General features: G+C 37.9%; 2 protein-coding genes and 1 long non-coding RNA gene across 27 annotated transcripts in view; 2 read left to right on the top strand and 1 right to left on the bottom strand.

Annotated features, from left to right (window-relative positions):
* Window positions 1-2,573, top strand: part of itpr1b (inositol 1,4,5-trisphosphate receptor, type 1b) — a 227,391-nt gene extending 224,818 nt beyond the window's left edge. For all 24 annotated transcript variants that reach the window (XM_049471933.1, XM_049471931.1, XM_049471935.1 and 21 more), the window contains one exon: window positions 886-2,573. In XM_049471933.1, the coding sequence (XP_049327890.1) occupies window positions 886-972 (87 nt within the window). In that variant the 3' untranslated portion in view covers window positions 973-2,573. The remainder of the gene's footprint in view (window positions 1-885) is intronic.
* LOC111195404 (uncharacterized) lies at window positions 168-25,428 on the bottom strand. 2 transcript variants are annotated; one of them, XR_002651623.2, is made up of 4 exons: window positions 24,109-24,380; window positions 23,173-23,280; window positions 2,565-2,643; window positions 168-469 (listed from the first exon to the last, which is right to left on the bottom strand). It is a non-coding gene; the product is annotated as an uncharacterized LOC111195404 (long non-coding RNA). The 2 variants fall into 2 exon arrangements; XR_002651624.2 differs by lacking the exons at window positions 168-469; window positions 24,109-24,380 and adding an exon at window positions 25,331-25,428.
* bhlhe40 (basic helix-loop-helix family, member e40) lies at window positions 13,698-18,205 on the top strand. The gene is made up of 5 exons (XM_007254553.4): window positions 13,698-14,076; window positions 14,360-14,423; window positions 14,838-14,945; window positions 15,450-15,573; window positions 15,792-18,205. The coding sequence occupies exons 1-5, from the start codon at window positions 14,000-14,002 to the stop codon at window positions 16,643-16,645; spliced, it is 1,227 nt and encodes a 408-aa protein (XP_007254615.3). The 5' UTR covers window positions 13,698-13,999; the 3' UTR covers window positions 16,646-18,205.
* Window positions 25,429-25,974: the final 546 nt, after the last annotated feature.

Genomic DNA, 25,974 nt, shown 5'->3' on the forward strand with positions numbered 1-25,974 from the left:
ATGATGCCGAGATGCATGAAAACTGTGATTAAAAAACAGGGTTATTCCACCAAATATTAATTTCTGAAATATGAACTTGTTTTATGTGAAGTGGTCTCTAGCTCTGGAATAAATTGAGAGACCACTTCAGCTTCTGAATCAGTTTTTCTTATTTTGCTATTTATTGATTATTGTTCATCATGAAATTATGCAATGTAAAAATACATAATGTCAAAAATCAACCAAAAAATATATTACAAATATAAAGTACAACCTTTATACACACCTTAAAATCACTGATTTTGTATTATTTTAAAATGTTTTGCATTGTAGATTAATACTGAAATCATCTAAACTATGAAACAAAAAAAATGATAAACAAAGCAGAATATGTCTTATTTCTTGGCTGGATTTTCTCAGTCATTAAAATGTTATGATGGAACTGGCTCTCATCAGGACCACCCCAGGAAAGGAAGAGCAGAAGTTCGGTCTGTTGTACAGGATAAGTGCATCAGAGTTACCAACTAAACCCCAGAAAAGAACACCAGTATTTTGGTTGGTTTAACACTTTAAACTTACTATATGATTCCTTTTGGGTTCCTTCCTAGTCTGAATCATTTTACTATTCAATTACAATGTAGGAAAAACAATTAAATTAAACAAGGTGTGTCCAAACTTTTGACTGGTGTTGTGTATTGTATATAATCAATATTTAAGTTATTGTGACAGGCTTTTTTTCACAGTCAGTTATTAGAGAGTAAACATACAGAAAGCAGTAAGAATGGATATAACACATTTATCATCACAGGAAACGTGTGTGTGTGTGTGTGTACGGGAGAAAGTGAGACAAAGGAACAGAACAAAACTTTTACACTGTGTGTGTGTGTGTGTGTGTGTGTGTGACAGATGACGGAGCAGCGTAAGCAGAAGCAGAGGATCGGGCTCCTGGGACATCCCCAGCACATGAACGTGAATCCCCAGCAACCGGCCTGAGTGTGTGTCTGGATCTGCGTGAGACTGTCTGGATCTGCGTGAGCTTCAGTATCGGCCTCCAACTGCACGGATCACCTGCTCACGGGCCTGCCGAGCACTCATCTCTACCCACAGACTCACCCATAACAACCTCTGTGTGTGTGTGTGTGTGTGTGTAGTGGCTGAGTGTGTGTGTGTGTGGGAAGTGCATACCAGTAGAGTGTGTGCCATACCAGTAGAGAACCCAGTCACCTGCCAGAAATAATAAAAATAACTAAATAAAATAATTAAATAATGAATTTTCGGGCACTGGGAGGGGATTCCAAACACTCCACCTCTTTTCCCTCCTCTTCCTCGGTCCAGTCGGGTGCCAAAAACGTTTTCTACACGTGGGAACGGCGGCAAATTTGGATTATATTGCCTTTTTTTGGAAAGGGGGAGGGGCTTGAACAGAGGCGCTGTACTGGACGATAGGACTCTAGTTAGATGCTGCTTGGAAACGTGCTGCAAAAGCATCTTTTTTTGTATTTCCAGACCAGTATAGCGAGCAGTATTTTACGTCTTATTTTTGTATCTTGTGCAATATTAATACTTTAATATGCAACCTCATCGAGCTGTACAATGTGTCTTAAAGGGGTGATGATCATGTCCCGTGTTCGTTTCCCCTCTCCTTCTTTCGTTGTTCCTTTGTTTCCGTTGTTTCTGTCTTTAGCTTTATAATTCCTTATGATTTATTTATTTATTAGAGCGCTGTAGAAGCACATAGAAGTCTATATTAGGAAGTCAGATTAGGAAAATTCTAATAGCCGTGGAGTTGCATATACAGGCCTTTTTCTTTCTTCTTTCTTTTTCTTATCTAATTTATTTATTTATTTAAAAAATAAAGTTTAAATGAGATAATATGAGAGGGCACAATCACGTCTAAATATAAGTTTTATGTTTCTTTTGTTTGTTTGTTTGTTTAAAGTCTATGTTCTTGATCTTCTTTGCACTTTTTTGTTTTATTCATGTTTATATTATTATTTATTTTGGCTCGTTTTGTTTTTCATTTTGTTGCTGAAGAATCTACAGCTTTAAGATCATCTGTGTTACGGGGTGATAATAGTGGTATAAGATTAATAAGAGTTAAAAATGAGCATTTAGACTGATAAGCTTTGATTTCCTGAGGTTATTAAATAGAGAGTTAGTTTCTTCATATTAAGGCGAGTCGGCGTCTCGTGGAGGCTTCAGCGTGTAATATCTCTACAGGAGAGAGTGAGTGTTCAGAACGATACTCGCACTGCCGTATCTCCACCACTGCTGTACGCTGACGCTTATCGGAAACCAAACCCAGGTCGACTCAAATCTCTCTCTCTCTCTCTCTCTCTCTCTCTCTCTCTCTTTCTTTCTCTCTCTTTTGTGATCTCTCTTTTTTCTCTCTCTCTCGTTTTCCTTTAAAAGATGTATATATGTCTGCCAAGTCCTTGCTTTTGTATAGAGATATAAATTTTCATATAGGCATCTTAGAAATAAATAGCAGTGCTACTAAAATACTTAATTCTGCTTTAAAGAATATCTGATCTGTTGACATTGTAAATTAATTCAGCAATATTTAATAAAAATCTGTAATTCACCTTGAAAAACTCAGTTTTCTTGTCCTTCTTGTCACTTGTCTTGATTGGCTGCAGTTTCAGCTGCATCATCTTCTACCTCCTGCATACAAAATAATTAATAATAAAAGTACAGCTAAAACAATTGTTTTTAAATCAACAAAGGAAAAAGAAGAGAAACGTACATACAAAATTAAAACAAAATAGTGTGAATTGTCGCCTTTTTACGTTGTGTCAATGATAAATGGATTAATAGTAATGTTCCAAAGTATCTTGGAAAAATATATATATATTTTTACTGACTACCATTAAAAGATAAGGGCTTTCTTCTGTGCAGTTGCTATTATGAAGATAATGAGTTTTTTTTTTTTTTGTGACAGTGATTGTATTAATACTGATACTGATAAATAAGCAGCAAACCATTGCTGTTGGACAAAAATCTCAAAAATGAAAATTCTGTCACAATGTAATGAACTGTTAAAATCACATTTATTAAAATTATAATTTAAAAGTTAAAATTAATTTTAAAATACTGTAGTAAAAAAGAGGAAGAAGTTTTTTGTTTGATTGTCAAAAAGCTCAGGATCAATATTTTGTCTATTTTAGTCATAATGTTGTGATGAACAGTTCAATAACCGTTAAAATAAATGCTTCAAAACTGAATGGAATGATTCCTCTGTAAAGTTTTGTATTTTGAAGATACAAGGTTTTTGTCCAACAGCAATAAAATACACTAATTTTAATACTGATGCATAAGCAGCAATTTGTGGCTGTTGGACAAAACTGCAACTTAACAGGAAAATAACATTCTTACACTCTTAAACATTCTTAACTTTAAATGGAAGTAATGTAAATATATATTTTAAGTCTCTTTAAAGTGTTTCTATTGGTCTATTTGTTCCCATATTTTCACGTCAGTGTTTGTGTAAAGATGACAAAATATTGACATTAAACATTTTTTTATAATTATAATCATAATTTAATGATGAATGGATGAGTGGAAATGCTTTAAAATCACTTTTACATTGACCTTCGTTGAAAGTTAATTTTCTAGTTGTGTTTTTGTGTGGCAGCACTGATCTCTTCAATTTCTGAAAACATGCTCAACATGCTTATTTTATTTTTCTAAAGTTTCTTTTAATATCCGCTACGCAGTCTTCTGCAGTAAAAGCGCTGTGGTGAAAAGCTGCGAGTGTGTGCAGTCAGCAGATTTAACACTTGGAAACGCGGGTCGAGTTCGCGTGTAGTTCGGGGAAGTGCACTTTAGGTGACCTTTCGGGTCAGAGCTCGGGCGACATGCCATTTTTTCCTGTGCTTTACTGAAAGCTGTCGGTTCTGCTGTGCTGAGGAAGCGTGAAAGTGAGGAGCTCACCGAGAGCCCCGCACACGCTCAGTAGAGTAAAAATAACGCCTCAAATATCACCTACAACATGTAGATTACTGAGGGTGGGGTGTTAGGAGGATGTGGGGTGAGGTGGTCTGTGGAAAGGTAATTCTGTCTGAAGATTTATTTAGAAGTTGACGGGTCATAGACTGTTCATATACTGTTCGTACACTTTGCATACAGTGCTTATACACTCATACACTTCTCATACACTGCTCGTAATATGCTCATATATGACAATATACTGTCCATGCACTGCCCGTACACTGCTTATACACTACTCATATACTGTCCGTACACTGCCCGTACACTGCTCATATACTGTCCGTACACTGCTTATACACTGCTCATATACTGTCCATACACTGCTCATATATTGTCCGTACACTGCCCGTACACTGCTAATATACTGTCCGTACACTGCTTATACACTGCTCATATACTGCTGCACACTGCTCAAATACATATCATACACTGCTCAAATACATACACACTGCTCGTACACTGCTCAAATACATACACACTGCTCGTACACTGCTCAAATACATACACACTGCTCGTACACTGCTCAAATACATGCCTGTACACTGCTCATACACTGCCTGTACAGTGCTCATATACTGTCCATACACTGCTCAAATAATACTGCTCATGCACTTCTCATATACTGCTCATATACTGTCCATACACTGCTCAAATAATACTGCTCATGCACTTCTCATATACTGCTCATATATTGTCCATACACTGCCCGTACGCTGCTCATATACTGTCCATACACTGCTCATATACTGTCCGTACACTGCTCATATACTGTCCATACACTGCCAGTACACTGCTCATACACTGCTCAAAGATGACTCGTACAATGCTCGAATTCTACTCATACACTGCTTAAATACTACTTATACACTGCTTAAATACTACTGATCCACTGCTTGAATACTGCTCATCCACTGCTCAAAGACTACTCATACGCTGCTCAAATACTACTCATATGCTGCTCAAATACTACTCATACACTGCTCGTACACTTTTTAGAATTTAAGAGAAATTTACAGACACAAATGAAGAAGATGCAGAAAAAAAGTGTTGTTTTTTTTTCCAGAATGCTGAAAGAAGAGTTTACGGAGCCGAGGGCCTTCAGACGTGAGGACGTGAGCTCTGAACTCTACACTCTAAACTTTTCTGCGTACTTCACAGATCCCTGTGGTGAACGTGTCAGACTTAAATGTTCACCAGTCTCCACTGCCTGAATTCCCCTTCTGTGGTGGAGAATGAGAGGAGTCCTGCTGCTGGTGCTGATGTTGCTCCACTGACATTTAGCTCTCATCACAATCAGACGCAGATGAAGTGAGACATGCCTGTTTTTCATCAAAGCAATGATCTGAATTCCCCCTGTGCAGCTTCACTGGTGTTTAGCTAAATAAATGCTCAATTGAGCCTCTAGCTGCATATACATAATCTATAAACCAAATGACAATATACACTGCTCATATACTTTCCATATACTATCCATACACTGCCCGTACACTGCTCATATACTTTCCATATACTGTCCATGCACTGCCCGTACACTGCTTATACACTACTCATATACTGTCCGTACACTGCCCGTACACTGCTCATATACTTTCCATATACTGTCCATACACTGCCCGTACACTGCTCATATACTGTCTGTACACTGCCCGTACACTGCTCATATACTGTCCATACACTGCCCGTTCACTGCTTATACACTGCTCATATACTGTCCATACACTGCTCATATACTGTCCGTACACTGCCCGTACACTGCTCATATACTGTCCGTACACTGCTCATATATTGTCCGTACACTGCCCGTACACTGCTCATATACTGTCCGTACACTGCTTATACACTGCTCATATACTGTCCATACACTGCTCATATATTGCCCGTACACTGCTCATATACTGTCCGTACACTGCTTATACACTGCTCATATACTGTCCGTACACTGCTCAAATACATATCATACACTGCTCGTACACTGCTCAAATACATACACACTGCTCGTACACTGCTCAAATACATACACACTGCTCGTACACTGCTCAAATACATACACACTGCTCGTACACTGCTCAAATACATACACACTGCTCGTACACTGCCCGTACAGTGCTCATATACTGACCATACACTGCCCGTACACTGCTCATATACTGTCCATACACTGCTCAAATAATACTGCTCATGCACTTCTCATATACTGCTCATATACTGTCCATACACTGCCAGTACGCTGCTCATATACTGTCCATACACTGCTCATATACTGTCCATACACTGCTCAAATAATACTGCTCATACACTCCTCATACACTGCTCATACACTGCTCAAAGATGACTCGTACAATGCTCGAATTCTACTCATACACTGCTTAAATACTACTGATCCACTGCTTGAATACTGCTCATCCACTGCTCAAATACTACTCATATGCTGCTCAAATACTACTCATACACTGCTCAAATACTACTCATACGCTGCTCAAATACTACTCATACGCTGCTCAAATACTACTCATACGCTGCTCAAATACTACTCATACACTGCTCGTACACTTTTTAGAATTTAAGAGAAATTTACAGACACAAATGAAGAAGATGCAGAAAAAAAGTGGGGTTTTTTTTCCAGAATGCTGAAAGAAGAGTTTACGGAGCCGAGGGCCTTCAGACGTGAGGACGTGAGCTCTGAACTCTACACTCTAAACTTTTCTGCGTACTTCACAGATCCCTTTGGTGAACGTGTCAGACTTGTGCACTTAAATGTTCACCAGTCTCCACTGCCTGAATTCCCCTTCTGTGGTGGAGAATGAGAGGAGTCCTGCTGCTGGTGCTGATGTTGCTCCACTGACATTTAGCTCTCATCACAATCAGACGCAGATGAAGTGAGACATGCCTGTTTTTCATCAAAGCAATGATCTGAATTCCCCCTGTGCAGCTTCACTGGTGTTTAGCTAAATAAATGCTCAATTGAGCCTCTAGCTGCATATACATAATCTATAAACCAAATGACAATATAAACCAACAAACCTACTAATCTAACCAGCACTAAGACTTCGACTTGTTATTAAAACACTGATTAACGTATTTTTCACACAATAAAGCGCACTTAAAATCCTTAAAAAAAATTGACAGTGCTCCTTATGTATGAATTCAAAGAGAATAGGTTAGGTAAGGAGCAATAAAGCCACTCCGCTGAAGTGCAGTGTTATACAGAAGTTTTAGTAAAGTTTCTCCAGCACCAAGGCTGGAGCAGCATTAGCATTAGCCGCTAACCAGAACCCTATATTGGACTGTACTCTTCGTGTTTACCGTGTTAAAACAAGCTACTTGGGACGAACTGCTAGCTAATATCGCCTTGGCTTATTGGAACACTGAGGGTTCGTAAGTGTAGCGCTGTCGGTCGGCATTTCCGAGCACTAAGCGTTGCTGACTGCACTGTTGAAAGTATTGAAAATCTAAGCTTTACTCACCCAAATAAACAGTTTTCAGGAGAGAGAAAAAACAGCAAAAGAAAATGTGTTGTTTTTTTTGCTTACTTCAGTGCCCCCATCGGCAAGACCTGCTGAATTACAAGGGAAACATGGCGAAACCCTTGTTCCTTAGTATTGTCACTTAAAATGCATCTTACAATCCAGTTCGCCTTATGTATAAAATTAACCTAGAAAACAGACGTTCATTAAGGGTTCAGGCTTTGGTCCGTAAAATACGGTAAATTAAGTCAGAAGTACCGTTAGCAACACCAGTTAGTTTTTAGCCATAGTTGCTAACCCAGTTTTTTTTATAATACAAGTCCTCAAGCCAGCTCATATACTTATAGTTGTATACCAAGAACAATAAGAAATTCTATTTTGTATTTCATTTGGACTATTGTATGTTATTTAGACTTCAAATAAGATCAAAATATGAGAGTCATATCTAAATTTAAATTTAAATCTAAATAAAAATATTTTTATTTAAACAGGGCTGGTATATATTTTAGCTATAATGTAAAAGATGTCTTAAAAAGTGTAGTTTCTCTTTAAGACATATTTAAGTAGTCTAGAACACCCTGGAAAGGATCTCTGGCATGTGTGACTTTGTCCAGTAAGTAACCTATTGGCTACATTGCCCCCACGATTTACAGTGCTACTGCTGTCATGGACATCATTTGACCTGTTGAGGGGATCTATAGCATATAACCTGTAGCCCACTGTGCTTGCTGAAGTCTACTGAAGATACATAATGACCTCTATGCTATATTCCACACAGTACACACATGATAATTATGATAGAAATGTTAAATGCCCGCATCTCCGAACAGTGAAATGGAATGCCCTATTTATTTGGCGCCCACTAGATCAGCCTTCACTCAAACTCTTCTTGGCTACTTAGCCTGCGCAGATCTCCTTATCAAGTTGAGCTTTTTCTACTAGCACACTTATCCTCCTTCACTCACATCCAAAGCAGCAAGCTGATTAGGTTTTTTGTTGTTGTTGTTGAGCATTAAGAGAACCCCCTAGTTATAATTGAGTCGGTGGCTGGTTTCCTCATTAATAATGTTTCAAGTGATGGCGCCTACTATAATGTATAATTCTATGATTGTATGTAAAATGCCTCTACAACTTTAAAAAAGAATGTCCCAATCCATCTGGCATCCACTACCATGTGGCCTTGCCATGAGCACAGTGGCCATTGTTCAACCTCACTCAGAAGATAGCTCCTCAACCTATACAGGTGTGGCTGTACCCAAGCCGACCCCTGAAGCAACACTTCATGATCAACCAACTAACATACTGCAACTTCATGACTTCTGACAGTCTAGGTAGTATAATAATACAGTTTATATCAGCTGTGAGATCAGACATCCTCCTGACGTGGCCCTTTAATCGAGTGGGTGGTTTCTGTAGTTCCATGGCAGTCAGGAGGTCAGCGGTGGGGATTTCTCGATTGCTTTTTTAAGCCCAAGTGTCTGACCAAGCTAACGCGATTAAATCTAACAAGTGCAAATAGGAGGAGAACAGAAACTTGACGTGAAACAGGATCTGCTGTCTCTCACTCGAGTCCTCCAGCTATCTTTATTTCTTCTGGACCAAAAAAAAAAGCTACAAAAATAAATACTACGAATTTAAGGCAGAGTAAAAAGAATTAGGCTGTAATTTCTGGGACTTTCCTGCTTTGTTGTTTCCATTTATTCCTCAGGCTTTATTAAGTAGATCAGAGCATTTCCTGAATGTGGTTTTAAAAAAGGGGGGAGTGGGGGGAAAACACCCGCAACAAGGACACACTTGTTTAGATACACACTCCACCCCTTTCTGTAGAGATGCCAAAGAATGCCTTCATTTTTATGTATTTTAAGTATTTTATATTCTTTCATGATCAAACAGCAAGTATATGAATTTTTATATGTTTGAGGTAGATTAAATATATAGGGTCAACTGTGGGTGGTGAAGTCTTTATAAGCTAGTTTACTCGAGTTCACTCGGCCACCATCTTTATAAGGCCACTCATGAAAAAACAGCCTCCTATCTGTTGTGAAGAAACAACTTTGAAAAACATATTTTACATCATATATAAAATCTGACAAAAGAATCATGATTAGTTTGTAGTGTTTGGCTCCATAATGCACAAAAAAAAGATTTTTCAGCTTTATCTGGCTACTGCACCTGCGCATATCTCTTTATTAAGGGGAGCTTTCCACACAAGCACACTAGGCCTCCTTCATTCGCAGTTAAAGCAGCAAGCCGATTGGCTCTTTTTGTTAAAGAGTGGGATTTAAACGGACGTTGGTGTTGAGGCCACACTAATAATTCACTACAATTCACATGACCTTGCCATGAGCACAGTGACCAGTGTTCAGCCTTACTCACAAGACAACACCTCAGAACGTATATATACCCCTATGCATCACCTTACAGCCCCCCTGCAGCTGTTACAGTGGGTATGGAACTTTACGAGGTCTCTTAACCCTTTTAGACTCTTCATCCATTACAATGGACATCATGTATTTTCTTATTTTTTCAAATGTTTTATTGCACGGAACACTAATCGTGACCTGTTGTTAATCAGAATAGAGTATAAATGAGCCAATGAAAAAGTTTATAAGCCAATGAAATAGCCAATAGTTTAGCCCCGCCCACTCTTGGGGGGAAAAAAACAGCACTAGAGCCCAAGGGACAAATGGAAAATAATTAATTTTTCATTATTTTAGTGATTTAGAACACTTTTTTAATGAATGTTTTAGTGTTTAGGGATAGCATGTGATGTTTCAATCCAATACACAAAAAACAATAAGTCTTCCTTTGTGTACATTACAGATAGAAAACAGCATTATTATGGCACAAAATTCAGGCCTGAAAGGGTTAAAACCATTTATATCCAAGGAATGGGAGAATTTTTGCAAAAAACCTGGACTGTTAATATCATCGACAGAGAATGAGACAAAAAAGGCATTGTATAAAACTTTTACATCATCACAAACTAATCTAATAAAGACAATTGAGAGATGAAAACGTGGGTTGGAAGCAAACATTATAATACAATAAATAAAAATGAGAGAAAGCATTTAAAACAGGGCATTCATTTAATAATAACCTGACATTAGAATGAGATTGGAAAATAAAAACCCTTCTATTATGTCACAGTTCAGTTATATAGTATAAAAAGGCTGTTGTTATTGTTCTTCTGAGACACTGAAGTTATGAGATACAAGGTTTTGCTAATGTAACATTTAGAAGCGTTAATGTAAAGGTTATTTCTCTGGAAGGTTCAGATCATGTCCTGTTTTCAGATTACTGTATTACTGCACTCAGCCGGGTTTAAGAGTTTACAGACCAGTCAGCCCCTCCCTCTGTGATGACGTCACTAAGAAGCCCACCACAGAAGCCCACAAGATAAAGGGGTAAATTGAGAGAAAAAGATTAACAGATAGATAGATAGATAGATAGATAGATAGATAGATAGATAGATAGATAGATAGATAGATAGATAGAGTGATTATTATATAATCATAATTCTTGATTAATAATGAAATTATCATAATCATGATTCATTTTGTTATAAATATTTTTATGTCTGTTGTGTATGTTCATACCAATGTTGTTAATTGTTATAATGCTTTGGCAACACTAACTCATAGTCATGCTAATAAAGCTACATTATATTAAAAATTGAATTGAGAGCGAGAGACAGGGAGAGAGGTTAACTGAGGGAGAGAGGGAGAGAGGGGGAGAGAGAGAAAGAGAGAGGTAAATTGGTAGGAAGAGGTCAATTGGTAGAGAGAGGTTAACAGAGAGAGAGAGAGAGAGGATAAACAGAAAAAGAAGGTAAACAGGGAGAAAGATATAGAGAAATAAAGAGGATCAATATAATCATTTTTAATTATTGGTATTTTATTAACTACTGATGTCTCTTATTTTGTAATAATTGATTTGTTTTGTTGTAATAATTGTTGTGATTCTTAAATAATATTATTGTTATTACATTCACAATAAAGCTTTACTTAATAAAAGCTGTACTTTAAATCATTAATCTTACAGAAAGGTAAACAGAGAGAAAGAGAGAGAGAGTGTGTGTCTGTGTTTGTGTGTGTGTGTGTGTGTGAGATGTAATCGGGCATTTCAATCAGAAGCTGATAAATTTGCTTCACCCAGAAAATAAACATCACGTGACCGCTGTTTACCCCCCCCGCAAAAAAAACTCGATCAGGCGCGCGCGTGTCCCGCCGCCACCCGGTTAATAATAAATAATGATATAAGTAAAAGGGCGCGCGCTCTGGCTGTGTGACGTCAGCGGCGGGATTTCAGTCCGCGCCATGAGCAGATCAACGTGACCGGAGCGGGAGAGCGCGCGCGCGGCACAGAAAAGAGAGTGTGGTGCCGCACGTGCCCGAGAGCGGTGTCGGTGATACGGTGAGTGCACGAGCTGGACCTGGACAACAACAACAGCCTGCACGAGCCTCGGTCCTGCGCTCATCAGCATGAATCACCAGTCTGATCACCTATTAAATCACACAGCGCGAGCTCTGATATCTATCGATAATCTTACACTTAATCCATTGCTGACACAGATGTGCAAATGCACACACAAAGCTTGTTTAGTGTCTGTGGAAGTCTGTCGTCTGTCTATCTACTCCAAATTGACAACCCTTCTGATAAATGCATTAACATATTTTAAGTTGCACCTATTGCTGACACAGCGGTGCAAATGCACACAATTGGTCTAGCTCTTATAGAGAACTACTGCCAATAGAATAGAACAGAATAGAATAGAATAGGAGTGTACAGAGTGCTAGAGAGTGGTGTGTTTTAAAGAATTTGTGGTCTGACCTCTGGTTTCATCTTATTACACCTTCTCTCGTGGTACACTGATCTGACCCCTGGGCTGCTCCTCAAACTGACTAAGTCCTAAACACCCATTTTACATGACACTGACAGGGGATCAGTTTTCATGCACAGCCCAAATCAATGCATCCTGGTTCAGATGAGAAAAATGTCCATTTAATCTAAAGCTAAACATGTTATAAACCAGTATATGCTATGTTCTGTATCTAATGATGTAAAGCAATATGAAAAAAGAACCAATTGAATTATTACTTTGCATGTCTGTCTATCATTTAAAAAACAATCCAACTAAAACACATTTTTATTAACCCCCCCAACCCCCCCAAATAATCCGTGTTTGTGTTCTTGTTATGTAGTAAGTAGCACGTGTGGACTCATGCGCGAGAGAGACATCCAATCGTCTGTCTGTACTTCTATCCATCCATCTATATCCAACTGTCTGTCAGTCTGTCTGCATACGTTACTACATGCTGTAAATAATACTGCAAATCCTTCTAAGCATTTTATTAAATGTTAGTTATTATTAACTAAAACATTTTATTATAACAATATTTATGTCTGTCTATCTATCGATCTATCTATAATCAAACTGTGTTTATCCAAGTAACCACTATATGCTGTAAATAATGCTGCAAATCATGCTAAGCATATTATTGTTATTGTTGCTATTATAATAAACTAAAAACACATTTTTTATTATTAAAAAAACAAAAAATCTGTCTATCTAACAGTCTATGTATTTATCTGTAATCCAACTGTGTCTGTCTATCTAAGTAAGCCACTATTTGCTGTAAATCATGCTAAATATGCATATTATAATTGTTATTATTATTTTTATTCTTCCGTTTGTCTGTCTGTCTCCATCTATCTATTTTCTGCTGTTCATGATTAAAGTAGCAAAACAAAATACAAAAAAAACACGAAATAATCGCTGCGCGTGTTCTTGTGCGTGTTCTTGTTGTTGTGTAGTAAGCGGCGCTCGCGCGCGCTTGACTCGCTGTGTGAGAGCGAGCGAGCGCGCGATAGCGAGCGAGCGAGAGAGCGCGTGGTGGTACACGCGACACAGGCTGGGGACCTTCTGGAACGTTTTCTTTTTTTCTCTATCCTTTAGCCCCGCCCACCCGTGCCTCTCCGCGCTGCTGATCTGCGATTGGCGGGCTGAACGGACTGAATGGGATTACGCTGGCCAATCGGGAGAAGCTAGGGGCGGGGCGTGCCGAAAAACGGGTGGGAATAACAAAAGAAGTGTCCTGAGAACTGGCGGGGGGAACAGCGCCGTCCAACACGTGAGGCTCATGTGACGGAGGTAGGTCAGTTTAGAGAGAGAGAGAGAGAGAGAGAGAGGGAGGGAGGGATAGAGAGAGAGAGAGAGAGAGAGAGAGAGAGAGAGAGAGAGAGACGTGTCTGTAGTCACAGGGTTTTTTATTTAACACGTAGCTAGTCCAGTTCACCCTCCCACACACATATAGCTCTAGATACAACACACACACTCCTCCTTCATACACACTCTCACACAAACATTTAACAGGAGAGGAGCTTCAAAACTGTCTGAGTTGACGACAAACCACCTTTACGCAAGGACGTTATGCACTTTCCCTGCGGATTTCTTTGAGAACAAGTTCGTTTTTGGCAATTTATGAGCATTTAAAAGCTGTTTCGGCTTCATTTTCGTTAGAAATCGTTTTTTCCTGCGTTATTTTACGCGTAAACGAGACGAAATGGAAAGGATTACAAGCGCACAGCCTCCACCGTGTATGACCAAACACCCCTCTATGGATATTTCAGATATGCCGGGGTAAGTAGCTGGAAATGGGGCAATTTCAGGTCCTCTGAGTAGGAATTCGCCCCTGGATTTCGCTCCAACTGCCTGGGCGGCTCTGCTGCAGCTTGGAGCGAAATCCCGGGACGGATTTGGACTCACAGGCTTTCTAGGCAACTTAAATCATTTTAATCTGTTTTAAAATAGGGAAAAACAAGTCTTATAACATATATTTCTAAAAATACAACTTAATGTCATTTTACTAACTTTTTCTTTATTATTTTCTCATTATTTCTCCCCTTTTCCAAATCTTATTCAGAATGGATTTCCCAATGTATGTGTACAAACCTCGGAGAGGCATGAAACGAGGAGACGACAGCAAGGTAAATACTTAAAAAACAATCAAATATATGGGTGAATATATATATATATATATATATATATATATATTATACACATTGTACACTGCTATTAATTTAGTTAATAATATTCATTAAAACATACAGAAATATTTATAATTGAAGGAATTAAACAAAATAAAATATTAATACATTTGTGCAGCTCACAACATTACACTTGTAGAAAAAAGTTCCTGTATATGCATTTAATGAATGAATGAATTGATTGATTATTTATTTATTTATCTATCTGTCCATGCCCCACGCATGCAAGCTGCACAGCTAGAGCTTATCGTTTTTTAAATGTTTTAAAGTTTTGAATAGTAGTTTAGTAAACTTTTAATTCTAGTTTTAATTTAAACATTATAAAATGAACATGCTCTTGTTTGTTCACCACAGGATACGTACAAGCTGCCACATCGCTTGATTGAAAAGAAGAGACGTGACAGAATAAACGAGTGCATCGCTCAGCTGAAGGATTTGCTCCCTGAACACCTTAAACTCACTGTAAGTATAGCTCTGTGGGAGTGGATTGGAGTGAGTGTGTGGAGCACCAGAGCTCTAAAGCGTCCTCTGGTGGTTGACCTGGAGGAGTTTTCTTATTTTTCACACTTTTATTTTGTGCTGTGACGTGCATTCGAAGCATTTATTGACTTGACTGTTTAGTATACTCATTTGTTATCTATTCGCTTGGCTATTCATTGCGGTTGACTTGCTTGACCGTGATACATTTACAGGATGGTGCATGCACAAGCACAAGTTTTGAGTTTGCATGCTCATGAAGTTTAAAAAAAGTTTAAATATAATTTGTAGAATCTCAACTGAACTAAAACAGTTTGAAATGTTTTTTAACAAGTCTAAGCTTAGGCTTTAGGTTTGTTAGATGTTTTGCAATGCCCGCTGCGTCTCAGTGTCGCTCTCGCCTGGCGGAGAGTTTGTCCTCGGCGAGGCAGCTGAGGGAGCGTTACATAAGAAAGATCAACATGCTTATCTGAGTGCTTCCTCTTTTAGACGCTGGGCCATTTGGAGAAGGCCGTGGTGCTGGAGCTCACGTTAAAGCATGTGAAAGCCCTCAACGGCCTTCTGGAACAGCAGCAGCAGCAGATCATTTCATTGCAGAGCGGAATGCAAATTGGTAAGTTAAAATAAACACTTCATGTAAAGCCGTTTTCCTGCTTTCCTGCTTTCTGAGTAACACGGCGATCTGTTCTCAGAACTTCTGTCACTTGTGTTTGTTCTCTCTTGTGCATGAGTTCACATCAGTCCAATGTTTTTGATGCAACCTGCATCCTGAAATCTTTCTCTCAACTTATTATTAACACATGCTCTACTTTTTTTCTATCTGTTCTGCAGGTGATCAGAGCAATGGCAGCTCAGAAAACAGCGAAGAGATGTTCCGTTCCGGTTTCCATCTCTGTGCCAAGGAGGTACTCCAGTATCTGGCCAGCTTGGAAAGCACACGGGACCTGACCCCAACACACGTTGTCAACCACCTGCACAAAGTGGCTGCTGAGCTCCTGCAGCGTCCAGCCAGCCCCCGCCTGGACACGCCCTCGCCTGGTCGCAAGGGTCAAGAGGCCAGGGAGAAGGCAGCTGCTCCCCAGCCCTGCTCGCCGGAGGGCCACGCCAAAAACTGTGTCCCGGTCATTCAGAGAACGTACAACCCCCAGATCAGCGAACAAAGCGGCAGCGACACAGACACAGACAGCGGCTACGGGGGCGAGCTGGACAAACGAGACTCCAAAGGCCAGAGAATCAGCTACTACAGCAAAGACGCCGCAGAGATGAAGCACGGCCGGTACGGCAGCATCAAGGAGGAGCGAGACGAGCCCCAGGCCAAGCGGGTCAGGTCGGATTCGTCCGAGGACGAGTCTCTGTCGGGTCACGAGTCGCACGGCGGGTACGTGAGCTTCTCGCCCCACCAGCCGCCGCTCTGCATGCCCTTCTACCTCATCCCCCCCACAGCGGCAGCTGCTGCCGCCTACCTGCCCATGCTGGAGAAGTGCTGGTACCCAGGGGGCATGCCTGTGCTGTACCCGGGCATCGGGGGCTCCACGGCTGGGCTGTCTCCTGAAAAACTGCCCTCGTCACTGGTCATGTCTCCGAGAGTAGCCTCCCCGGCTGCCCCTCAGACCCCTATGGACTCTCCTGCTCTCCTTCAGGCCCTGAAACAGGTGCCCCCCTTAAACCTGGAAACCAAAGACTGAACTAACTAACTATAAATAAATAAATAAATAAAAACACCCCCAGCCCACCCTCTGAACGAATGGTCTTGGAATGGTGTTGAAAGAGGATGGAGGGGTTAACACTGTAAGAGCTGTAAGAGGGGGAACAACTATAATAATGATGATGATGAACATCTGCTCGGTCTTCATCTCCATCGCCGCTGCCCACCAGCCTCCCCCCACCCCTCCAAAAAAAACAAACAAAAAAAAAAACTCGCACCTACACCACCACCCACCCTCAGATGGCTACTCAGATCAGACTGCTACTTATAAAACATGCGCGCACACACACAAAGATACGCAACAGATACGTGGCCACAACATCCCTCTCTTCCTCCCTCCATTTCTACCTTCCTCTCGCTTCCTCTCTGTACTCCTCCGGCACACGAGAGTCCACGTGGAGACAGACAGACAGACAGATGAATGGATGGACAGGTGCGAGCACACACAAGAGCGAGAGGAGCACCACGAGTAGAGAAGGAAGCCCAGAGAGAGAGCGCCGTTTCGTTTCGAGTCACTGTGAAGAAGAAGAAGGAGGAGGATGAACGAAAAAAGATAAAGTAAAAAAGGACACTGAATTGTCCGGTTCGAGGAAGGACCGCACCGAATGGGAGGCTCTGCTCCCTCTGCACTTCTGCTGAATGTTTGAATAAAAGTTCAAAAAAGAAAAAAAAATCTGATTAATAAACAACAACAAAAAACCCAAATCCAGAATGTGACGTGTTGCAGACAGTCCCCTAAAACCGACAAACTCTGGTGATAAGCCCTTTGCACACATCTTTCTGTTTTGAATGTAAACAAATGTCTTTCTTTTTTTTTTAAGAAAAAAAAAGGTAACTAGACAAACCCCTGTAGATGCTGCTGCTGCTGTGTTTTGTGTTGGATGTTTTATCTGTGCTGCAGAGAACGAGAGAAAACCGAGCGAGGCTTTGTTTCTATTTTTTTCTCCACACTGTCTCACGGACTCTGTGGCTGCTTTAATAAAATGAAAGACTTGTCCTCTTTTAGCCTAGAATGCTACCAAATAACGGTCTGCTGTAGATGACCAGAGCTATCATGAGAACACGACAACATTGGTAATAGCTACAAACAGATAGACAGACAGACCTACAGACTGCCCATCATCTCTCCTCATCTCTTGAGTTCCATCTCCAACTCGTCACCCCACAGACTGAAGAACGCTCGTGCACCCCCCCCCCCCTCCCCCCTCCTTAAACGCTCATGCAGAACGCAGGTGGACCCCAGAACCCCGGGTCACTCGTGTAAATACGGGAGTAATGTAACCATGACTGCTTTTTTTTTGTTTTGTATTTCTCTCTTGTTTTTTTTTTCCTTAACTTTTGTCCTCCAGCGCGAGAGTGAGAGTTCCTTCTTTTCAGTTTGTAATTCATTCATTGTTTGTGCAAGTAGGTGGGGTACTTGTGTGGTAACTACGCTGTGTAATTCATTTGTTTATACTACTTGTACATCTATATTTTTGATACATGACCCACAAATTTGTTGTGTGTTGTTCGCATTGAGGGGCAGGAAAAAAAAAAACAAGGGGAGTTTCAGACTGGTTCACTCTGAATGAGCGAGAGAGAGAGAGAATGAAAGAGTGAGAGAGAGAGATTGTGTACATAAGCACTGAGTGAAATTGAATCTGCGTCATTCTCTACGTTCACTTCTGGTCAGAATAAGACAGATCTTTTGTTCATGCTGTTGCCTTTACTTGTTTAAAGCAGTAAAACTGATGACAGATATCGAATTGTTTCATTCTGGATTCTGCAGAGAAGCGAGGAAAGTGAATGTACAATGTTTAAAACAATATAACTAGTTTTGTATAGGAAGAGGTACTTGGGATTTTTATTTTGGGACCTAACAGAAAGGTTGCTCGATGTATATATTTTTTTGTCAAGATTATTGTTGACATACATTAAAAAGCAAGAAAGTATTAATAAAGTCTTTTTTTTCCTGTGGAAACGCTGCTGCATGTGTGGCCTCGTCTTTTCAAGCCCTGTTGCTGTGTTTCTCAACGCAGCCCATCCTTATGTAACCACTTACATAACCTGCCGTGTAAGACTGTGTAAATCATGTGGACACGGAATAGGATATCAATCAGGCCTCACATATTCCTACCATAATAACGACGACACGGGACCTTTATTTATTACCCAGAGCACATGCGCTGTCACATTTAAATCACACATGATTCCTCAAACTGCTTCAGAGCAGATACACACACAGGTTCATCCTCAGTTCAATAAATATGGACAACTCTGAAAAGCAAATATAATAATAATAATAATAATAATAATAATAATAAGCTTAATAGTAACAATAAACTTAGTTGTACTCAAACTATTATAGATGGACAAGATTGCATTGCACTTTTACTCTAATACATAACAGGAATTACTATTATTATTATTATTATTACATAATTTAACATTATTAGATTATTGTAGTTTATATCATGCATGACTGCATTTCTCTCACACTTCAACATGTTGCAGTATTACATACACATTTATGATTCATGATTTACGATTCTCATTCATTTTTCTCATTCATTTAGTCCTCTTATTGCCAAACTTGAATTTCTAACATGCATTATTACACTAGTCTTGTATAAATGCAATGTTACAGTTAGTGTATCTTATTGAATTATTTCTCTTATTAAAACACCTAATATGCATTTTAACAGTATTACAATATTATACAATTAATAAAGGATGTTACCCTATTATTGCAATATTTTAGTGCATATTTTATTAATATGCATTTTACATGCATAGTTGCCTTTATTCTAACAACATGTAGAATGAAGTTTATTATAGCATGCATTGTTACATGTATTATATTCTACAATTCTAATATTGCAATATTTTGACTTATGCTAATATTATTAGAATTATTATACAATATTGCATCAATTTTAACATAAATTATTATACTTACATTAATATATGAATATGCATTGTTACAGATATGTTTTATTATTGCATCTAACAATATGCATCCAACATGCATAATTAAACTTACAATAAAATATGAATGTAATTATTACAACCAAATTGTGTTTTTGCAATACTTCACATATACTTACATTTATTATGCATTATTGCATTTATAAGAACATGCATTATTATATTTTATGTAAGATATGAGTATGAATTTTTTCAGATATATTTTAATTATGCAGTGTTACACACTACAGTACAACATGCATCACATTCTTCAGTCCTTATTAATATCTTAATGTAACTCTGTTTTATTACAGCTCTACCTCACTATTAAACATGCATTAGATTATTATAAAGTGAATGGCAGTTATAGATTATAACCCCAGAATAAATATCTCTGAATATTAATTTGATTAAAGTCAGTCTGCACTCTGAGCTCCTGCAGCTACATGTGCTCAGTGCTGGCTGCGCGAGCGCGCGCGTCACGGTTCCTGTGTGTGCGCGTGTCCCGTGCACAGCCACGCTGTCGCTCCGTGACCGCCTCGTTGCCGCTCATTGGCGGACGCGGGTGTGGAACGCCAGCTGATTGGCTAGAGCTCCGCTCCGCGTCCGTTGATTGGTTGAGGGTTCTTTCAAGTCATATAGCAGCTTGTTTTAATATATTTACAGCATAAACTAAAATAAAAAGTCGTACATACGCATACAAATATACATTTTCTAGATTATTTATCAAAATTGATTATTAAAAAAAAAGTTAATAAATATTTAACTAGTCTTTACTGTTCCCAGATATTAAATAATGTTATATTAACATAAAATATCCATAGCTAATGCACTGAAACAACATTATTTAACCTGATTCAAAAATTTTGAATGGTGCATGGTTTATGGTTTCTTACATATTATTTGTACAATTTTTTTTATAAATTGTATTAAACGTATTATGATACTTATTATATCTTATTTTCAATATATTCTAATAGCTTGTATGTTCTTGTAGTGTAGAAAAGAACACCATTATTATGTGGTAGTATATATATATATATATATATATATATATATATATATATATATATATATATATATATATATATATATATATATATATATATATATATATATATATTTTTTAATACACAGTACCAGTCAAAATGTTTTAATTCATTATCATTTTCAAATCACTCAGACTATGAAGGAACACATAAGGAATCATATAGTAATATAAAAGTGTTAAACAAACCAAAATACTTTGTGAAGCATTTAGGTGCTGAGGCAGACCTGATGAGAGCCAGTTTCATCATTTTATTTTTGATGGTCTTTGTGACTGCATGTGGGGATACTTTAAAACTTCCTAAAATATTTTGGATTAACTGACCTTCATTTCTTTTCATTGTATACTCAATTCAATCTACCTCTTCACAACTTTACAACTGATGCTCTCAAACACATTAAGAAGCAAGAAATTCAAGCAATTAGCTCTTGACGAGGCACAGCTGTTAACTGAAAGCCTGAATTCCAGGTGACTCTTCTTCAAAAAGCTGAATGAGAAAATCCAGCCAAGATGCAAAGCTGTTATCTAAGAAGGGTGAGGTGATATTTTGAAGAATCTATAATATAAAACATATTCTTGTTTGTTTAATTTTGTTAAATAATTCCATGTGTTTTTCTTCATAGTTTGGATGACTTTAGTAATCTAAAATGCATTTTAAAATAATGGAAAAAATAAATAAATAAAAAAAATCTAAAAATTTAAGGTGTCCAAACTTTTGACTGGTACTGTATATAAATAAAAATCATTTTATAAAAGCATTTAAATTGTAACACTGATGCACCAATGCCTATTAATAAACATTAAATAATATATAAAACACATAAATGTGGTTTCCCCATTAGATATTATAATATAACGCAACCAAAAATAAATCCATGTTTATTCAATGTTCTCTGCCGGCAGGACTATGAACAGCCTGAACAGAAAGTACACACACATGTAGAGACCCTGTCTGTCCTGACTTGCTCTTTCACAGCCACATGATGAACATGTGACGAGCCCATGTGTAGGAGCTCCCGGTCAGCTTAATAACATGTGGGAGAGCAGCACACACTCCACACACTGCCTTTGTCCATCTGTAAGTAGCCTTGAAAAAAACTAGGCCACTGCATGTGCGTGGCTGACATGTGAACATAATGTTCATGTGTATAAAAGCCTATGGCAATACAGTATTTTTCTATAATGTGTTATTATGTATTGCTACACTGTTCCAAACTATGCATTCTAACAATAGATAGGAGCAATGAATAAATAAATGCCTCTCATTAATATTTAGTATTAAAGCACATTATATAAATATATATTGCAGTGTATTGTTTTAAAAAATAAAATATATAAACATATAAATTATGAAATATGCTTTTTTCATGTTATTTTGTATGCTTATTTTTTATATTATTAATTTGTGGATTGTGGGCCAGTATACTGTGCTTATATTTATATTATGCATTTAAATTGACCCCTTGAACAAGAAGTGTTTTATTATTCTTATTATTATTATTATTCTTATTATTATTATTATTATTATTATTATTATTGACAGACATTAGACATGAACAAATTAAGCTTTACAAACTATTTGGTTCCTACAACTAACAATCTACATAGATATACAAAATAAAATACATAATCAGTGTTAAAAGTGTTAAGGACTTTATTGTGTTTATTCATGAAAGATTAATCATTAGGTCAGTAAATACAGTAAATGTATTGTTTTACACTGATCTATTGAATTAAGTAAAACTATAGTTACACTAAATATATTAGTAAGTACACTAAGTAAATGCTATGGTGTAGTGTGAGCGCCATCTGGTGGACAAACGCATGTTACAGGTTAGTCACTATTTCAGATGTAATGTAGATAAAATGTAAAAGTTTATCTTATTCTTTTAGATTTTGTTGTTTGCTGTGTGTCTGGATTGCTGAGGTTTGTTCATCTTTAATATGCAGATTAGACAATTTAATTATCTTGACTTTTACAATCATTTTGTCCAAGCAACCGTTAAAAATGTATAGATATGTATTTCTGTATATGTATAGACAATGATAAATCATTTTTAGTCATATGTAAGTTTGTTTGACATGCGCAATTCACAAATCAGATGCACTGTATGTAGTGTTTATAGCAATAGCTAATTTACAAATACCTCTCCATGTGAAGCTTTTAGAAGATCAAGATTTTCTTTCTTTTAGAAAAAATCATTTAAATTATTTTTAAATTAATTACATATGAGCACCTACACTAGGGTGACAATTGTATATTTTATATGTTATATATTGCTTTTTTTTTCTCTTGAATGTTTATCACCCTCTCTCAATTGAATAGGGTTAAGATTTTCCTTACCTTAAAGCAGCAGTATTTAAGGATTTTTCTTTTAAATTGAGAGCAATATTATTCCTGATTGGGAGGAGGACAAAACACAGTATGCTTCTGCTACAATCCCTGCAAAGTCATATATATGTCTGCAAGGTCCTGGGATGCTTTTCCGGCTATGAACGATGTTGTTGGTTACCTGAACAAAGGTAGTGCTGCCAGTGGTGCTAATTCAAAAGCTTCTGTGAGGATGAAGATGTCAGAACAGCAGACTCATCTGGGTCTTCATTTACTCATCCAAACATCACTAAACCAAAGAAAGACAGAATTAGTATGGAAGAGAGATAGTATTTTTTTTTTTTTAGCATGCTCTGTGCAATTACACATTCTTACCAAAAACGTATGGAATGTTACTTTAATAAATTGCTTCTTCAGTTTAACAATTGTCTAAATATAAATAAATTGTTAACTCCGTTCGAGGGGATGTTTTACTCTTTAAACCACGGGTGGGCAATTAATTGTCCCAAGTTGAAGAATGATACTATGGGACTGTTTTGGAGGGCCGGACTAACAGACTGATCACAGTTTGGAGCAATATTATTTGTTTTCTCTCTTAAAAAAAAAAAAAAAAGCAGAAATTAGCTGTTGATGCAGACACAGAAAAAAAAAACACTAATATAATATTTAATTTGTAAGGAATTGTAAGAAAATTGTGAGAAAAAAATGTTAATGTGTTTGCAGCAAAAATATATATATTTAATTAACATTAAACTCAATTAATTAGCCCTTACAAAGCTTCTTAAGTCTTCAAAAAAGAGCAGGTCGTGTCGCAATTAATTATTTTTGTCCCTTTTTAATCCCTCAGTGATGGGGAGCTGAAATAAGCGTTCATTATTATATTTTATTTTTTCGATAGTCAACTTTCCCATTCCACCTTAAATAGTGCAACAGACGGCACAGGCTACAGCATTTAAGGTGGAACGGAGGAGTTAGCTAACTAGCTAACTACTGAGACAAACTGATACACGCGATTGTTATGCTTTTTATGAAGAAAACAGCAATAATACACAGAAAGAACATAGTAAACTATGTTATAATAGCGATTATCTTAATTTTTAACAAGGAAAATACTTACATTTACAGGTTTATTTGGCTGTTTATGCTGCCATCTTGCCAGTGATTCTCAGTCCTTTATTTGGAGTGTACCTCTAGTTTAAAAAAAGCAAGTTCCCCCTAGGCCCTGTCCCATTTTACCCTTAATCCCTACCATTTAGGCCCAGTCTTATTCTACCCCTTATCCATACCATTTAGGCTCAGTCCCATTTCACCCTTATCCACACCATTTAGGCTCAGTCCCATTTCACCCTTAATCCCTACCATTTAGGACCAGTCACATTTCACCCCTTATCCCTATCCCCTAAGGCCCAGTCACATTTCACCCTTATCCATACCATCTAGGCTCAGTCCCATTTCACCCTTAGCCATACTACTTAGACCCAGTCCCATTTCACCCTTAGCTCTACCCCCTAAGGCTCAATCCCATTACACCATTCTCCCTACCATTTAGGCCCAGTCCCATTACACCATTCTCCCTACCATTTAGGCCCAGTCCCATTACACCATTCTCCCTACAATTTAGGCCCAGTCCCATTTCACCTCTTATCCATACCACTTATGCTCAGTCCCATTTCACCCTTATCCATACCACTTAGTCTCAGTCCCATTTCACCCTTATCCATACCACTTAGGCTCAGTCCCATTTCACCCCTTATCCCTACCATTTAGGACCAGTCACGTTTCGCCCCTTAATCCCTATCCCCTAAGGCCAGTCACATTTCACACTTATCCCTACCATTTAGGACCAGTCCCATTTCACCCATAGCCCTACCCCCTAGAGCTCAATCCCATTACACCCATATTACTATCATTTAGGCCCAGTCACATTTCACCCTTATCCATACCACTTAGGCCCAGTCCCATTTCAACCTTAATCCCTACCATTTAGGCCCAGTCCCATTTCACCCTTAGCCCTACCAGCAAGGGGGCAGGTGGTGTATTATCTAATTATTCTTGTCCATTCCTAATTCCTCTGTGATGAGGTGTTGAATTTATTTCTATTAGCTTTTATAATTTTTTTTATTTAATTTTCCTGTTCCACCTTAAATGCTGCAGCCTCCGCCGTCTGTTGCACCATTTAAGGTGGAACAGGAAAGTTAGCTTGCTAGCTAGCTGCTGAGACAAAGTTCTTGCGGTTTTTTTCTACTTATTAGGAAGAAAATAGCTATAAGGCATTTAAACTATGCATTAAACTATGGTAATATAGCGGTTACCCTAATTTTTAACGAATAAAAACTTACATTTATGGGATTGTTGGTTGTTTGGAGAGAAGCGGAGGAGTGGAGGAGCTGCAGTAATTAGGAAAACTGAACAGGTGAGTTCATTTAATAGCATGTTGACTACTACGGAGCTAAGCCAATCACAATGCTAATTTTAATCTGTAATACAGCTCAGCTATCAGCATACATATATGGTCATACTTTTAATTGTGTTAATTGTGGATCTGCTCATTACAGACAAAAATACTACATTTCTGAAATTTTATGAAATATGTTCCTAATATACAAGAGTTCCTAATAAACAAGAGATTCCAGAAGCAAAAGACTTTAGAAGGAAAATCTACAAAAAAAAAAAAAAAAAAAAAAACTGAAATCAAAGAAATTAACATTTTTTTTAAATAACTGCAAAGAATAATTAAAGTAACCAAGTATATAAAAAAATATTTTTTATTGTTTTTGCAAAATACAGTTTTTCTTTATTCTTAACATTTTGATTGCAAATTGTATTTTGTATTTTTGTATGTAACGTTTGGCACAAAATTAACTCTTAAAAAGATTTTTAAATTGCATTTTATTGTTTAAACGTGTTATGAGTGGTGAAATTATACTTGGCCCCTTGATGAATATTGAATATATTGTGGCCCATTTCATCCATTGCAACCGTT

Source organism: Astyanax mexicanus, chromosome 24 (genome assembly GCF_023375975.1).
Source record: "Astyanax mexicanus isolate ESR-SI-001 chromosome 24, AstMex3_surface, whole genome shotgun sequence".
In the NCBI taxonomy this organism is placed as follows: domain Eukaryota; kingdom Metazoa; phylum Chordata; class Actinopteri; order Characiformes; family Acestrorhamphidae; genus Astyanax; species Astyanax mexicanus.